The sequence below is a fragment of the Teleopsis dalmanni genome, chromosome 2, assembly GCF_002237135.1.
Source record: "Teleopsis dalmanni isolate 2A chromosome 2, ASM223713v2, whole genome shotgun sequence".
Taxonomy (NCBI): domain Eukaryota; kingdom Metazoa; phylum Arthropoda; class Insecta; order Diptera; family Diopsidae; genus Teleopsis; species Teleopsis dalmanni.
In genome coordinates this window covers 126,381,539-126,400,458 of record NC_051847.1, presented here as the reverse complement: position 1 = coordinate 126,400,458, position 18,920 = coordinate 126,381,539, and the positions used below count along the sequence as shown (strand labels likewise).

The window sequence follows — 18,920 nt, the reverse complement described above, 5'->3', positions numbered from 1 at the left end:
ATTAAATTACACTAGTTTACAGCCAAAAATTTCCAAAGACGAGACCCATATTTTCTATAGGGAAATTTTCCGTAGAACTCGAAAATCATAACGATTTTTTTTTCCTATGTACCGTTTTCGAGATATTTGCAAAAAACCGTTATTTTGACTTTTCTCAAAACATCACCCTGCATATTTCCCCATAGCTTTTTTTCTGAAGTTATCTCGGTAGTATATTATATATCAAATTAAAGGTGAAACTCGTACCAATATTTTGAGTTACATAACGTTAATGTATCTTACTTAGTTTCGCTGCTATAGCTAGAAATGTACAGATGAAAAATGTTTTTTTTACGCTTTTTTCAACTTTTTCGATTTTCAAGGTGATGGGACTCCCACAAATATATTAAAAAAAAATTCTTTTTTTAATTAATGTTAAAGACTGTTTTAGTACAAATATTTTGAGTGGCTTAACATAAAAATCGAATAAAAATTTCAGAAGTTATTCGCCATTTTCCAAAGTTGCCCAAAATAGTGGGTTTCATTAAGAAGTCAGAAAAATCATTTTTTCGAATTTATTTTGTAAAATTTAGAGTGCAAATCAAAACTGTATTATGCAAAATTGCACAAATTTTATTTAAAAAATTAAAATTAATATTATTTAATATTAATATATTGCATTTTATATAAAAGTTTGACGTCGAACGCGGAACTGCGTTATTGAAAGTTAATTTATATATTATAGTGAGGTATATATGTACTTTGAGCAAACTTCTTATAGTGTGTAGAATTTGTTTCTCTTATAATTGTCCAACAATAATCTCCTAACATGCTTGCGTCCCAATACACTTGATATTTTTTTCCATTGCAGAGATATCCTGATGAAACCTTTCACCTTGTTCATCACATTCTGTACCGAGATTTGAAGGAAAAAAGTCCACATGAGAGTGCACGAAATGCATTTTTAGAGAAATAGTTGCGCCAAGAACTTTGTTATTTTCAATTAAAGATGAAATAATTTCTCTATAAAGTGAATCTCTTTCGTTATCCAAGAAGCCGATAACCATTTGCTTAAACGAAGTCCATGCTTTCAACTCTTCTTTATTTAACACATTATTAAATTTTTCATCCCTCATCAGTTTTTTGATTTGTGGTCCAACAAAGATTCCTTCTTTAATTTTGGCAAAAGAAATGCCGGGAAAAAAATGTGTAAAATATTCGGACGCAGGGGTTTCGTTTTTTTACAGAGCCTTAACAAAATTTTTCATTAGGCCAAGTTTTATATGCAAAGGTGGCAAAACTTTCTGACACGGTTCAATAAGAGCTTTATTTGCGATATTTTGAATTCCTATTATGAGATCTTCGCTTTTTGGCCAAGATGAACGTAGGAAATGATCCTTTGTTGCTCTGTACTTTAGTCAAATAATCAACCTTTAGATTGGCTTCCAATTGCTTCCAATTGAATTCGTTATATTGAATTAACTTTAAAACTTTCGCAACTTCATCATAGGTTTCCTTTACCCCAACGGCATGCGCTAATGGTATAGTGAGAAGTTCATTGCCGTTGTGAACAACAGCAGATCTTAAACTAAATTTTGAACTATCTGTTAAAGACACCATTCGCTAGGATTACACCTTATTTGCAATTTCTTGAAACGACCTTTAATATCACTGCAATAAACAGTTTGATGGAATTTTTTGAGAAAACATGAATAAGCATTGCTTCTGTTGCGATATTCAGTTACTCTTGTGGATTCACTTAAGCAGTTCCACTGTTGGAGACGTGAAGACGTGAGGCTCACTATGAGCTTTTGATAAATGTAAGTCTCTAGTTAAATCGTTTAATTCAATTTGTGATATAAAATGATTTGCGGTTTCACTCGTAGAACTCTCAAATGAAACTTTATTTTCATGTTCACTATTGTTGTCTTGCATATTTGGTGGAGTTGGTTGAGCAGTCGCATTGCTTCGTGAAACTGGCTTAATTACTGATACTATTTCTGGATACTTTAGAAATCTTATTTTCTTTGGCGACGTCATACATTTAAGATTTATGATGCAGAAATAACACTGAGAATGGTTTACAACCTCTTTCCAAAATATTGGTACACAAAAGTTCAAATATTGTTTTCTTCCAGTAAACCACCTTTTAAGTGTAATCCTGCAGGTTAGACACACTCCATTAGAAGTCCACGGTTTATCTTGCTTAGAAATAGCAAATCCCAAAAAGAATCGTTTGGTATCATATAATACCAATTAGTAGTTTAATAAACTAACGTTCGACGTCAAACTTTTATATAAAATGCAATATATTAATATTAAATAATATTAATTTTAATTTTTTAAATAAAATTTGTGCAATTTTGCATAATACAGTTTTGATTTGCACTCTAAATTTTACAAAATAAATTCGAAAAAATGATTTTTCTGACTTCTTAATAAAACCCACTATTTTGGGCAACTTTGGAAAATGGCGAATAACTTCTGAAATTTTTATTCGATTTTTATGTTAAGCCACTCAAAATATTTGTACTAAAACAGTCTTTAACATTAATTAAAAAAAAATTTTTTTTTAATATATTTGTGGGAGTCCCATCACCTTGAAAATCGAAAAAGTTGAAAAAAGCGTAAAAAAAACATTTTTCATCTGTACATTTCTAGCTATAGCAGCGAAACTAAGTAAGATACATTAACGTTATGTAACTCAAAATATTGGTACAAGTTTCACCTTTAATTTGATATATAATATACTACCGAGATAACTTCAGAAAAAAAGCTATGGGGGAATATGCAGGGTGATGTTTTGAAAAAAGTCAAAATAACGGTTTTTTGCAAATATCTCGAAAACGGTACATAGGAAAAAAAAATCGTTATGATTTTCGAATTCTACGGAAAATTTCCCTATAGGAAATATAAGTCTCGTCTTTGGAAAACAAAACTTTTAATTATTTGTAAACTAGTGTTATTATATTTGCTGGACTGAGTAATAACTGCAATTAGTAATAACTTTTATCGCTCGTATAGAGAATACAGAGTAAAATAGATATGTAGAAGATCAGATTTAAAGCAATAAATTTTAATAGGTGAACTCTCTATATTTATAGAAAGATTTTATATACAACATCTATTTATTGTGTTGTATTTCAATCGTCGGTAAATACTTGATTTAGGGCAAAGAACCTAGCAGTCCAGTTTCCCATTCTTAGCTAATTTTAAAAGTAATTTTAATGTTAAATAATAATATTTTAATAAATAACTAAATAAATCCTTGATTAGATACACAAACTGTATTCCAAGAATAATTTATGTTTTCCAATTATTTGGTAATATTTTTAATTTTCTATTTTAATTATTTTTTATTGTATTTTGCTGTTGGCTACCGAAACAATATTAGTAAAAGTTCTTGCTCACTTAATAAAAATAATAATAATAATACAAATTTGTTGATGTTCATTGCCATTGCGTATAGCATCGATGAACAATTAAAGGACAAGGAAATGCGTTGTTTGCTCAGCAAGTTTTGAAATTGTATAATATTTCTGATAGTCTGATAGTCTTATAGCCTTAACCAGTTTGAAACCAATCTACCACAAATATATTACTAAACTATTTGATTTTATACTAATTGGAAAATCGTACTTTTTACAAATTATCTATTGACCAGAAAATTGCCTAAAAGCCACAACAAAGTAAATTTTATGCAATAAAATTCGAATATTTCTGTTTCGTAACCAATGTTTAGCCTAGCCTCATTCCTTAACATTAACGTTAACTCCTGCCCTGACCCCAAAAGCTTGATGATACTACCAATGGCACATTAGGTCAATTTAAATGCTAATATAAAATTCCAATATTTTATTATGGTAACCACAAACAGACTTGAACGCACGTTTGCATCAGTAAATATTAAACTAAATTGTGAGCAGAATTGTATTAGAATAGTCCTGGTGGTAGTCCTGGCAGTAGTGGTTGTGGTAGTTGTAGTGGATGTATGGTATTAGTGTATTTATTTTTGTGTGTATGTTGTTGGAAGCGCATACTTACTATATAAATATACTCACACCCATATATTTACATGCCAATTGGAGCATGTAAAGCAGTTTTGCCAAGAGTTTTGATTGCAAAAGTCAAGCTAAGGAAATATTTTTTATGTTAGGAGCAGTGGTGGAGATGGCACATGTGGGAATATTGGAATCGCTGGTTATGGTGCCAAAAGTGGGTGAGCCTTGATGTGTGAAGCACGATATTGAACTATTAAAGTTAAACAAACAAAATCAAAGTTGTCATCAAAATATATGGAAAGCATAAATATTTGAAGTGTGTCAATGCAAGCAAATATGAGCACAGAAATGAATACATTTTTTCCTCCTTGCCTAGGCTAAGGCTAAGCAATGAAAAAATTTATGCGTGAACACTGGCACTGGCAAGCATGGGGGCAATGCAGGCTAAATGATGACTTTTTAAGTAGAACAGGAGATTTGATGAAAGTTGAGCTTTAAGTGTTGCATCAAATAACATAAAAAAAATTTTGTGAAATTAAAATTTATTAAAAGAGTTATTAACTCCTTTTACAGTTACTGGAGTTTTATATAAACCTGAAGTCATGATTTAATTGATTAATAATACAATTTGGATTGGAAGACTTCCTCGCTATTACCACCAATACTATTGGAAATAGAAAATTAACATAAAGCATAACATAAAATTTTTAACTAGAATAATATTTCAAGAATTAAATAAATCTATAAATCTATTGCTATTACCTTGGTTTTTATTCGAAATAGAGTTCTTTCCAAGGGTTAGAAATATTTTAAAAAGGTATCTCAATATCAAGCAATATCAATATATCAATCTTTTATAAATAAAAATTAATTCGTCCATTAGCAATAAATCTATTTCAAATTATAAGTAGGAAGAAGTGAGGACAGCCATTTAGCTGTTTCGGATAGCACTAAATATTCATAACTAGTGGTCTTTGGAAACACCTATAATTTGTAAACTGCAATGTTAGTACTCAAACCCTGTTAAATTGGAAGCGTGGACTAGCTTTCTAATACATACAGCTAACGTACACTTAATTTGTGTCATTCTAAATTATAGTTTGACAATTTCTGTTGTTTATAAATTAACAAATTTTGCAACTAACTTTTAAATAATTATTATTTCTGTTTACATATTGTTATTTGAGGCGAATGAAAAGCGACATGTCAAAAGAATCAGACGAAGACAATATTTTTGGTCTAGGAAAGGAAATAAGTTTCATTGTGGCTTTTCAACAATTACCAAAATATAATGTTTAAAGTAGCAACAGTCAATTAACTTCCACTAATCGCAGATTTCACTTAATGCGAGATTTTGTGACCACCATGATTTCATCATGTCAGCTTTTTTAACACTCCGGTGGTAATAATATGCTATCGTTCGAGACACGAAAGATTTATCCTCATTAAGATGTTCAAGAGATTCAAAAATAACTGCTTTTGCACAAATATGTGTTTGGATAAAGTTTTTCACAATAAATTAACATGTAAATACTCGTACTCAAACGCACTTAAAAACATCAAAATCAGTTATAATTAAGCGAAATATAGACTCACTAGTTTGATAGTTATATTGGCTTGAAAATGGTTCCAGTTTGATTGTTCACATTTGATAAAGTGCTATTGATTCTTTAGATTAAAATAAAAATTAATTAAATTTGCTGATTAATCTTTAAGTTGTTTTTATCTTCAATGTAGGGCAGGAAATAACAAAGAAAGCTACCTTAACTACCTTAATCTAAGCATCTTAGTATCAATTATGTATACCAATCATGCTTAAGACATCATAACCCAACTTGCACTTGCAAATGCTTGGGAATAATAGACAACGTACTCTGTGTTATCTATTTGACTTCAATCAGTTCTCTGCGATTCTTTTTCTTATCTTTTCTTTTTTACTAAAACTTGAACTAAAATAAGTTGCTTGATGTATCATAAGAAGAATATCAAGACTGTGCGGTTAGCTCAGTGTAAGACCTCTACTTTAAAAATATTTGTTTCTCAACGATTAATATAACAGATCACCGTGATGCGTTTGGATACTTACACTATTTGGATTATAATGGTTACAGGTCATTCCAACTAAGTTACAATCTAAGTTCATATTATTATTTGAGTAGTTTAATAAAAAATAATCAAACTAGAATTTTTTTTTGAACATACAAAATTTTTCTTTGAATGGACTCCCTTCATCAAGAAATATGTGCAGTCCCGAATTTTTTTTGGCATTTCCTTTATACACACCTTTATATTCCAAATTTTAGATACAGGTCATATTATAATTTTAATAGAGTAGTTCATTAATATAATATAAGTCTATAAATTCACTATATACGGTAAATCCTTATACCTTCATATGAGTGCTTCAAAAATTCTTTTTCTTACTAGTGGAGGTAAGAAGATTTACTAATATATTGTGCAGTAATCATTTCTGTGCCATTGTTACAAAGATAATAAATAGAGTAATTGGTCTGAATTTCCGATATAAAGAGTTTTATCGGTAAAAATAAACAGCTGTCTTCTGTTTGATTGCATATGGATGATATTATTCTTTTTGTATTGTATTTTTGTATATGAAATGCGATCGATCAAAATTCTTCCACTCTTAGTTTTTGGTGATACTATTCAATAACAGTTTTAAAAAAATTGGAATAATATTCAATTGAGTATCTACGGGGAAAAATTGTGTAGAACGCGTCAGATGGGTCAGCAGAATAAAATATTTCTATTTGGTCTGTTGGGATTTGGGTGATCTGATAGTTTTGGTTTAAATTGAAAAAATTATTTTGCTGATAATCAAAACTTTAATCTACTTGAGGAATATACTTTTAATTATAGAAACAAATTTACAAACATTTTCCAGATTTTCCTTTATAAATATCTAATCCTTAAAAAGGATTTTTAAGGATTATATATAACCAATTGTGTGATTAGAAAGATTTTATAACAAACATTTCTTCGTTTTTGATAGAAGCCACATATTCTTGTGTTTGATGGAAAGCAATTTAAATCCAATAATTTTGATTTGAAAAATTTTTTGTTAAAACTGAGATAAGTTGAAATATAAAAATGGACTGATTGTGCTTCACAATACCTGTTGCTATGTTATTCTGCAACTGTTTTCAATAAAATAATTTTTTTGTGAATAGGTAGTAAATGTTTATCAACAATATATTACCGTATTATTAATTTGATTAAAATAAAAAATTATTTATACAATTATTATTACAGCTTATTAAATGAGTTAACTTACTTGTTAATTAGTGTCTCCAACTTATCATAGAGATGACGCCGATGTCTACGTTTAATTATTCTCATTGCCATTTTATTAGGACTCATATCTCCACTATCACTGCTACTATCATCTGTACTGTTACCTGTAAAACTATCGATTGGTGGGAGATCAGTTGGAACAGCATCATCTGTGGCTCCATCTACTGCTGGTGTGCCAGGTGTTGAAGTATCAGCTGAATCATCTTTCATGGGTTCATCTTTATCATCTTTTGAATTAGTAAAACCGTTGGCATGCCCAATAACCCATGATGAATTTGGCAAGTTATATGCTATACCCCAATTTAATCCCAAACTAAGGTATTGATAATTTGGATTACCAAGTACACCAGTTGTTAAACAAACAGCGCACTAAATACAAATATATTCATAAAAGGATCATTGAGGTTTATTTTTTATATGTTAGTTGGTGTGTTTACTTGTTAAGAGACTTGTGTTCATTAAAATCTAAACAAACATACTTTCATTCTTGAGAATAACTGCTATTAAATGAAAATACTATATTAATACTTACTTCAGTAAAAAAGAAAGAAGAAGGAAAATATATATCCTCATTTTGACCAAAAATTCTTCAGATTTCACATACATAAGGATCATCTAAGTAAATAACTATAAAACTAAACTATAGTTTGAAGACATATGTTTTCATTTAAATCAAAAATTCCTTATATATTTTATATATTGAAGATATAACATAATATTAACAATTACAATGGTATATAGATATTGTTTTAATTAATTGTAAAAACCAATACACTATATTAGTTTTCATCAGGGTTCGTATTTGCTCATTCATGAGCAGCTCAGGCTCATGAGCAAGAGCCAATTCTTATGTGAGCCCAAAATTGGCTCATGAGCGTGAGCCCAAAATTGGCTCATGTTGAAGAGCTGCTCACCAGCGTGAGCCTTCAAGTTGCTCATATTGAAGAGCTGCTCATGAGGTCTCACGAGCCGAGAGCTCACAAGCTCAACTGTTTAATAAAAAGCGATTTATTAGTCTATTTGCTTTATTTATTTTTATAAACGTTATATGTGAAAATATATAATTTGAAATCAACTTAGCTTATTATTATTTATATTAAAGCAATATAATGAAACAATAATTTGAATTTGAAAAACAAATTTATAAAATATTATTTTCCACAAATAAACAATACAAATATATTTATTGTTTATTTTAAGAACTTTGAATATTTCCATATTATAGTTTATTCAAAGTTATTAATATTTTAAATCTTTTTTAATGACATGTTTTCACAAAAAAAAATAATAATAAAATCTTAAATTGGGCGCATGAGATCTTATGAGCCGCAGCTCATACTCTTGCTCACGAGCGTGTGCCCATTTATAACTTAATGGCGGCTCTTGCTCGTGAGCGTGAGCTCTGTAGTTGTACTCGCTCGTGAGCGTGAGCCATAGTATGAAAATAATTTTTTGCCGGCTCATGAGCCGTGAGCAGAATGAGCCAAAATGAGCCGCTCATGGGTACACAAATACGAACTCTGCTAGGTTATTAATATTTTAAATCTTTTTTAATGAAATGTTTTCACAAAAAAAAATAAGAGCAAAATCTTAAATTGGGTGCATGAGATCTCATGAGCCGCAGCTCATACTCTTGCTCACGAGCGTGAGCCCATTTAAAACTTAATGGCGGCTCTTGCTCGAGAGCGTGAGCTCTGTAGTTGTGCTCGCTCGTGAGCGTGAGCCATCGTATGAAAAGAGTTTTTTGCAGGCTCATGAGCCGTGAGCAGAATGAGCCAAAATGAGCCGCTCATGGGTACACAAATACGAACTCTGATTTTCATACAATATATGAACCTATTCAATTAATCAATTATTATTACAAATTATATTATTAATGTAAATGGGAATAATATTAGATATAGCTTTTAAGTTAATATTTAAAAAGAATTCATTCACTGTTAAGTTAAAGGGATAAATAACAGTTTGAAACAGAATAAAACTTTACATACTAATAAAAAATACTATAATATATAGAATATATATGGGACAACCGTGCAAAACATGTATGTACTAGAACTAGATTGAAATATCGAAAGAAAACATAGGTGTTATAAATTGATTTTTTGCACATAGTTTTTGCATTTGTATTGTAACTTATTATTCTCTAGTGTACTTGAAGTTAACGAGCTCATTATTTAACTCAAATATTACATTACGCTGTGTTAAATAATAAAATAACACTAAAAATACTGTTAAAAATACCAGCAGCTAAATAATAATTGACAAAATAGAGAACAATAGTGACCTTTACAATCTAATAATGTTATTAGTGTTAAAATAACTGAATAAGTAGAGTTTACTTTAGTTATTTTTAACACTTAATGTCTTTCTCTATTTTTATTCCCCAAAGTTTTCACTTATTAGCTTTCTTTCTTTCTTTCTTTTGTTTGCTTTCTAAAAAATTGAAAATTTGTTTTTTTACATTGAATTGATCTTATAATTAAGTTCTCTTCCATGTAAATCAACTAAATTAACACAATTTTTTATTGAACACCGAAGAAGAGTTATTCACACTTACCGAAAAAGAAGAACCTTGCGGAAATCCAATAAAACGTTTTCTTCTCGACAATGCGCGCCTGTCATTTTCATCGCCCTTCGGCTGTGTATTAGTTTTCATTGCTTGTTCCTCAATTATCATTGTTTCATTGACATTCAGAGTAGTTTCGATTCCAGTTCGAGACTTTGTTGATATTTGCTCCTTGGCATCGTCGGCATTTACTTTGACTGCAGCGTTTACATTGTTGCCAAACTTTAAACAAAACAAAAACAAAAACAACAACACTAACAAAATCAAAGTTCGTTGCTTTGGCAACATTTTTAACTTGATTGACGCTCTGATTGTGGCAACAATAACCGTATGAACCAATCTCTAACTATAAGGCAGAATCTATGAAGTGCGGTTGAATGGTTGAAGCTGTTTGAATTGGTGTTTGCTGTCACTGATGTTGACGTTGTCTCTGTTATACTATAATGTGCTATGCTGTGCTATACACTGCTATGTTGCGCTATACACTGCTATGCTGTGCTATACACTGCTATGTTGTGCTATGCGCTACAACAAAAGCTGCTCGGTGCGTTGTGGATGATCAATGTTTATTTCTGCACTGAAGCACTTTCATCAAACTGAAGTGTCATTTTGCTTTTTGAATTAAGTTCAGTTTTGTTTTATTGATTAAAAGTTGTTGTATTGACTTCATTGTCGCGATGTTGCTGCTGGCGTTCCAATAGTTTTCCATTGCGTAGTGTTTTGTTCTTAACTTGGTCAAGTTTAAGTTGATAATTAAATTAATTAATAAACTCGTAGTGTGTGTTTAAGAGCTTAGCAGCAAAGTTCTAAGATGTTGAAGTGAAATTGGTAGTCTTTGTTTGTAGATTACAGTTGTAAAGAGTTTGGAACAGAATTATGAATATTTCTTTTTGTTTTTGTCCAAACTTTATTAAAAGAAATCTTTAATTAGAAATCTGGCGCAGTCGATATTTCGTTTTGAGCAAACTGAAGACTTAAAGTTGGATGAAGTGGAAATTTTGAGTATCTAAAAAGCTATAGCAGATATTTATAATATAAATACACGTATAAGAGAACAAAGATTTGTAAATATATATAAGCACTTATAAACAACTGTTAGTACAGCTGAGTGTTGAAATTATTTATATTTACAAAAATTAATTTCAAAGACAGTTATAAAGTTCTATCGATAGAAACATATATAAATATGTATAGAAGCAAGATGAAAATTATAATTTAATGTTTGATATAAGAAGTAATCGCGTTTACTGGTACATTTTTAACACTAAATTTCATTTAATAAAAATTAATTTTAATCATTTATATATTGGCCATTATTATATATGACTTCTTGCCATTTTTTCAGTGCGGTGTAAAATTTTTATGTTTTGTGGGCGCAAAATTTGACCAAGTTATTTTTAGCGACTCTAAGGTCACCAATTTTTTACCATTAATAAAGTTTTGCAGAGTTCGCAACGAATGGTAGTTCGACGGTGCAAAACTCGGGCTATACGGTGGTTGCATCAAAACATTTAAAATAAGTTTTCGGGTATTTTTCTACAGCCTGACGAATTTTGATTGTTGCATTAAAGCGGTCGAGTTGTGAGTAGCGAGGACTATATTAACCGTTACAGCAGGCTGGAGGAGCTTGTAATAGACAATTATCTTTCAATCCTACCCAACACTGAACATAACTTTGTTTGCTATCAATTCAGATTCTGAAGTCATTTAAAGAGGGTCACATACGTTACACTAAGATCGTGTATTTTTGACATTTTCTTCTATAATCCACTTTTTACCATTCACATTGATTCACCTCAAAAATGGTTCGATTACGTTGCGTTTCAGCAGTATTTTACCGATGTAATTCGGTTACTTTACCATCAATAAATAATTTTTAAAATTTCTTGATATTAATTTATGTAGCAACTAAACATCGGACAACTTTGCGTAGCTTCCTTTTTTAAATGAATTCAAGCTGACCATGCATAAGTTATTTAGAGTCTCCACTATCACCTGATAGCTTCCTCCACCAGTTATATTATTTCATCGATTGTCTTAGTGATAAAAAACGGCGGTTATTTTTTATATCACTTAATATAATACCTGTCTCATATATATTTTTTTATATATTTTTATTATATTGATATGTATACATTATATAATCTAAAAGCTAAAGGCATTCACAAAAAGTGTTAAGTTACATTTATTCGTGGTCGCAAGTTCACTAGTTTTAATGAAAAATTGCAATTTGCTTTGCCAGTTGGATAATTCACAATGTGCATTAAACGATCTATGATAAGCACCATTTTTTGAGACTTGTTGAAGTATGGCTAAACTAGTATTTGAATTGTTTGAATAGTTCATTAATTTTCAGTAGGTTTTAAGTTATAAAGTCTTGCGGGTTAAATAGCATCTCTCATTAAATAAAAATCGTATGAATGAATATGAATATTAGTATGAACAATACTAATATACAATACATACAAAACTTTAGCTACGATATGCATGGCATTTTAAAATTATTTTTACGAAATCATAACTCATCTTTCCTTCTTATTGGCTCATCGACCTCAGCAATTCTTTTCGATTACACCTATCTTCATCGTTCTCTCTCGGTTCTAATTACATCCTATTTATTCCAATTAATAGTTTGCTAACTATTTATCTGCTTATTAGTTGAATTCCTCTGTTTTGTTTATTTCAATTAGAATCCACTTATATTCTTGTCAGAAATAGTGCTAATTGCAGTTGACATGTTTCGCATTACTACAAAGCGTTACAGTTTCAGTAGTTGCTTGACATGAGTAAAGACATAACTATTTTATTATAAACTTTACATTATAGCACAAATGTAACAAAATGTTTTATTTTAAACTAGTACTCTGCATTTTCTTCATTTTATGGAATTATAAAAAAATGATAAATGGTATTTTATATGAAAATACTTCCACTGATATTAACACTGCAATGCCGGAAAATTTGGAAGCGCATAATCGCTTAAGACGTTATCTGGTATTTGAAGACGGCGCCAGTTTTGTGGTAAGTAATACTTTACAATTTACAATTTAAAGTTGAAAATTATTTTTGTTACAGTAAATAAAAGATAATTTTTTTTTATATTTATTTTGTTGTGGTTATAAATTGTGTATCCTTGAAGATTCAAGGTAACTTTGCCAAAGCATTTATTGGCGAGCGACCACGCGGCTTAGTTCTCATATCAGAATATGCGTTAACTTATTCCTTGCCAACCTCAATGTTCGTACACAAATCAAAGGAAATTCTTTATAAAAGCAGAAGAAAACCGACAACACCACCACCAACAACAACAACAACAACACCAGCAACAACAAAAACCGTTGCGACAACACAACCTTGGCTTCATTGGCAGCCAAATCAAACTGAGCAACATTATTATTATCACAGCTTTGATGATGATTATCACAATGAGTTGAGGAATGCAGTTTCTGTACCAACTAGCAATGTGACAAATAAAAAAATTTGGCAAAGAAAATATGCGACAATGAAAAATCAACAGTATTTCCGCTTGCTACCGCAGCAACAACAACTACAGCAACAACGACAATGGCAAAGGCAAAGGCAAATGCAACGGCAGGATATAAACGCAGTTCGACAACAACAGCAACAACAGCAACAACAACAACAGCCGCGTCAGCAACACAAACAAAAATGGTGGCGGTGTCCTAAAGAGAATATTTATAAGAATTTCCACAAATCCAACTATGAGAAAATGTTGCATTGGTGCAAAAATGTTGAAAATGTTTCCGATAAAAATTTCAAAACAGACAAACGGACTAGAGTGCAGCGCAGCGGGAAGAAGATTAAGCAGCCCGTAACTCTTCACTTTTACAATGAAGCAGAACGCATATTTTTCGATTTATTCGGAAAATTGGCCGAAATGTAAATTAAAAGCTTGCATATTTATGAAGGATATTTAAAATTTATAATTTAATTTCGTTTTCTGCTCATCTCTTTTATGTGTAAATTAAAAACCAGGCATGGCTACAATTCACGCTACTGCATAATGCGTACTTTGTGCGAGTCGCAGCATTTGCTCCTGCCGAAAGGATACTCACTCTTACACGACTTAGTGCGCATCTTAATAAAGTAAATTTATGCGTAAATATAAAAAAAGAATACAATGAGATAAAAAATAGCAACAAAAAAAAAATAAATGCAAAGAGTCCTTGTACATAAAACACAGACAAACAAAAACAAAAACAACAACAACAAGTGTGCCACAAAGTTGACAACATGAAAAGCATTAATTTTAATTTTATGCAATTTTTTTTCTTTACTTTCTTCCAAAAAGTGATTGTATCCTTTTTGTGTATTATTTTTTTAATTTTTATTTTTTATTTTATATTTTATTTTTTTTTTATTATTATTGTAGCTATGCGCTGCCCGCTGCCGAACGTCATCCAACGTTCAGAGGTTCCATTTGGCGCGCAAATCTCACTGATTGCGCAGATCTTTACGGCCCCCACTGTCGTTTGAGTCTTCTGCAGCATTTCACGACTGCGGTCCATGGGAAATTTATGTAGTCCACCACAACTGACCACGCATCTTTATAATGTCCTGTTCGGTGTTTTTTTTTTGTTTTGTTGATTTCATGTAAATACATTGGAGTACTGAATAAATTTCAAAATAAAAGCAAAAACTCAAAATTAAATTTTTGTTTTACTTGCATTATTCATTTTATTTATTTTTATTTAAAATAATTGCATTTCACATGTAGTGGTTAGCAAATACACGCGCACACAAACACACACACATATACAAGCGCAAACACTTATAAAAGGACCAACGTTTGCACACTTGATTGTTGTTTGCTGCAATTTGTATGCACACTTTTTGTTGGTATTTGCAGTGTACATGTGAGGTTGTCCTTCCATTTTTTGTTTTTTTTGTTATTTTTTTGTTTTTTTTGTTTTTTTTCAATTTAAATATAATAAATTCAATTGAAAGACTTTTGCAAACAGCAAAAAAAAGAAGAGTGGATGCAGGTGGCTTAATCAAGCACTGCACCGCAAAGTGCTTTGTAGCCAGGACATATTGCATTGGCAGTGTTTGCAGTTAAGAAGTGATTGAACAAAATTCATCATTAGACACAAAATATCAATTATTAGTTTTATATCAATAAAAAATAATATCTAACAGCTTTTATAGCTAAAATTGCAATTTAATGCTATAATGGATTAACAAATAAAGAAATAGTTTACAATTCTACAAATTATTTAATTATTCGAAAAATTCTGTAAAATCATGTTTGATCATTTATATATAAGCTAATATATCTACGCCTAGACGATTACAAACGGAACAGATTTGGATAAAAATTGTTATCATCATCTTCATTAGAAGACGATAACATGTATTTTTTAAACTTCTGTTTTGAAATAAACATATCAATATCTCATTAAAAAATTTTTAAATTTTTCCTAAGAGGTTTATATCCCCTGCTGTTTTGAAAATTTGTTTTATAGACTAGTTTTCAAATGGCCAAATCTTAGAATGTATAAATGATGGAGATTTCAATTTGCTTGCCCTGGAAAGGTAATTAATCTAATAGGTATTTTGTTTTAGAAATGGTTCAATCAATTCGAATTTCTTATATGAGATCACTATTATAAACAATTTTTCTTCTAAATATATGTTTCCTAGTAATTTACTAGTAATTGTAATTAATTTAATATTTTCATTTTACTCCAGAAATATATGCGAACATAAAAGTCAACTACGGCTTTGGATCAGTTGGTTAAGGTGCGCTGATTCTGAGCTTCACCGAAAATACTTAACATTAATTAAGTAATTAAGACATATTTTAAAAATATTCCACTATTCTACTCTACTCAAAACTACTCTATTTAATTGAATTGATATCAATTGCAAAGTACAACTTTTAGACCTCTTCTTAACAATTTCATGTTTACGTTACTACATAAAGTGCTAGCTAATAGCATTAAAAATAGTAACTCGTTCTCTAACCCTTTTCTAAATGCTGCGTTAACATTATTAATGCAAAATTGCATACTAAGGTAATACATATCTCGATCTTTTTGGGGGTAAGCGATTGGCAACATTTAAATGATATCAGAAAATAGGGTAGTTATCACCGTCAAGCTATCAGAAAAGTTTTCTCCTACCTAATTTCCTTCTAATTTCCTCCTTCTACCTAATTTCATTTTCCCCAATTCCCATTTCCAATTAATTGAATCAATATTTTTCTTAATATATCCTTTAAGTAAGAAATAAGTAAAACAGTATAAGTACTAGACCTCATTAAGTATATTCTTAATCAACTCCACGAGTTGAGTTCATTTAGCTCTGTCCGTCTGTATGCATTCTAAACACGCTCATAATATTTGAGCTGTTAAAATGAAACTTTGCACGCATACTTTTTTGTAGTGGGCTCTGATCATATGTCGGATTGGCCAAATTCGGGAAACTATATCTTATAAACTGAACAATAGGATATGAGTTTTTACAGTTTGCTAATAAAGATCTTCAAACGATATTAGGTAAAAAATGCAACTTTATTATTTTATGAAGAAGAGACAAACTATTAAAATTTTATTTTTATTGATTCAGATTCAGATATAGCTGTCATATATAAACTACCGAATCAGATACAGGCTTTTATTCGAAAAACTTTCTATTTTCTGATGTATGTATTTCAAATTTGGAACTTTGATATAATTTATAAAATGCTATTTAAATATATGAAAAATAAACATCTTGTTTGTTATATTTTTATGAGCGAATATATTGGGGACTACAAAGGGATGACAGATATTATTTATGACTTCTTAACTTCTAAATCAATTTGTGTTAATGTCGAATGCTGTAAAACGCCTATATGAGATATTTTTATATATTTGAGTTTAGAATTTAAAGTGCATAAATTGTTAGAGTTGACTGAAACTGTTGACTGAATGGGTGTTAAATATGACCAAACATCAACATAATACTATGTTGCTTGAGTATATCATGTAGGCATGGTTGTGTAATATGAGAGATAGTTTTAAGGTTTTAGGAAAAATTGTTAAAAATTCATTCTTAATAGTGTTTTTGTATTTAATGTAGTGTTTAGTCGTCAATAGTTAAGGATAGGAATAGAACCTATAATAAGTTTTACATATTTAAAACTTTATCAAAGTGTTCCATATAATAACTTGTCATTACAGGATGAATTAATATCCTTTTTATATAAACACTTCGTTCAGTATTTTTAAAAATGGTTTTTATAATTAATTCAGCACTTCAAAAAATAATTGTGAATTTATTCAATAAATATGAAATAAAATCGCCACCGTCATTTTATTCAATTTTGTTCCCTTTTTGGAAATTTTTTCAAAGTAATATTTTTTATGTGTTGCACAGGATGTTTTTTTATATACAACAATTTGTCATTTCGTAATTTACGTATTTGGGTCACATAAAATATTAATAATTTTTTTTTTTAAATTACAAATATTTATAAAGTAAATATTGCTGCAATTTATAAAAATTGCTGTTGCGTATTAAGGAAAGATAAATTGTTGCAAATCAGTTTTAATAAAGTGTAATAATCGTAAATTACATGTGTGAGTTCGGCTGTGTAAATATGAAATTGTTTTAAGGATTACCGTTTGAAGTGTTGAAGAATACATGGGCGTATCTTCAATTGGCACTTTTTGCTTTTAATGTAATTAATTTTATTTATTTACAAATCCATTCATAGGAAGACTGAATCAATTTTAAAACTTTAAGAATAAGAATAAAATCTAAGGGATCTAAAAACAATTTAAGTGTAGAAATGGTGTAGCATCCTTCTTCAAAAAATTTTTTATTTAAATCTATTCACACAGATTAGAGTACTGAATCCAGTTCATCCAGAGAGTAGCAGAAGATAGGGACAGATGGAGACAGATCGTAAGGGAGGCCAAGGCTCATACTGGAGCCTTAAGTTAAATTAGATAGATATAACTATAAGTATAAAAAATTAAATTTTGTATTATCGCAAATTATCTGCAGTTTAAAATTTGTAGGCAATATTATTAGGCGACAGAGAAAATAAATTGGCTGAGCTTGGACCCAAAAGATGGGGCTAGTGTTATTTGTAATTATATAGTAAATTCATAAAAATGTATTTAAATACATTTTTAAATGTATTTAAAAAGAAATGCAATTTTATATTTGGTTTTTTTCGAAGGAAGTTATTTTATAATATTTTATTTATGCTTAAATTTTTGCTGAATATAATAAACCATAAAAATATCACAATAAACAAAAACTCACTGGAATACTTGCAAAAAATTATGCAGTAATAAAGTATGGATATAACGCAAAATAAAATTGATGAGAAACGCTAACACAATGTCCACTTTGTTTAGGATATATGAGAACTTCTCAGACGAGACATTTTCAAAGTGAAACAACAGAACCATTTGTGGTTAGAATTCTTCGAGCAAAACTCCTTAAAAACTAAATAAATTGTAAAAAAATGATAGTTTTGATATCATTGTGTAGAGTAAAGAAAACATCAGAGCAACGTAGTGACCGTATTAAAGCAAGTTTGTCGGACAAATCGAGAATATCTAAATGGGAAAGCAATATTTCTTTTGTACATTTATAACTTATATCCAGTTTAATATATATTTCTATTAAAAAGTTATACTAGTCATATTTTGAACTTAGTTGATATTAAAGTCGGCAGCTTGATGTTTAGAAATTTGGTGATATGTATATGGAAGTTTTGCTACATAATTGTTTTGAGGAAGTAAAACTTCATTGATGGAAAAGTACCTTGTTGATACATGGAAAAGTGTACATCCATATATATTATAAATTAATTTGTACGGACTTCAAATCATACAAGTCCAGCTATCATGATATTCTAATAATTAGTTCAGATTACAGTAGTTAGGTAAAAATAGTTTTGAAATTTTTAAAACACCAGATAGAAAAGAGTTTAGTTCGTTGATAGAATATGAAGGAACAATATTATTTATGCCAAACAATGACTTGATAGAAGTTATGGACACATTGCATCACAGAAATGAAATATTATTGAATAT

The 18,920-nt window shown here is 29.8% G+C and overlaps 1 protein-coding gene across 1 annotated transcript in view; it reads right to left on the bottom strand.

Moving 5' to 3' along the window:
• The window catches only part of LOC119686103, a 37,391-nt gene extending 26,524 nt beyond the window's left edge, over positions 1–10,867 (bottom strand). Inside the window, exons 1-2 of the mRNA XM_038100569.1 lie at positions 9,853–10,867; positions 7,273–7,661 (exon numbers count right to left, since the gene is read on the bottom strand). Of these exons, the coding sequence (XP_037956497.1) occupies positions 7,273–7,661; positions 9,853–10,149 (686 nt within the window). The 5' untranslated portion in view covers positions 10,150–10,867. The remainder of the gene's footprint in view (positions 1–7,272; positions 7,662–9,852) is intronic.
• Positions 10,868–18,920: the final 8,053 nt, after the last annotated feature.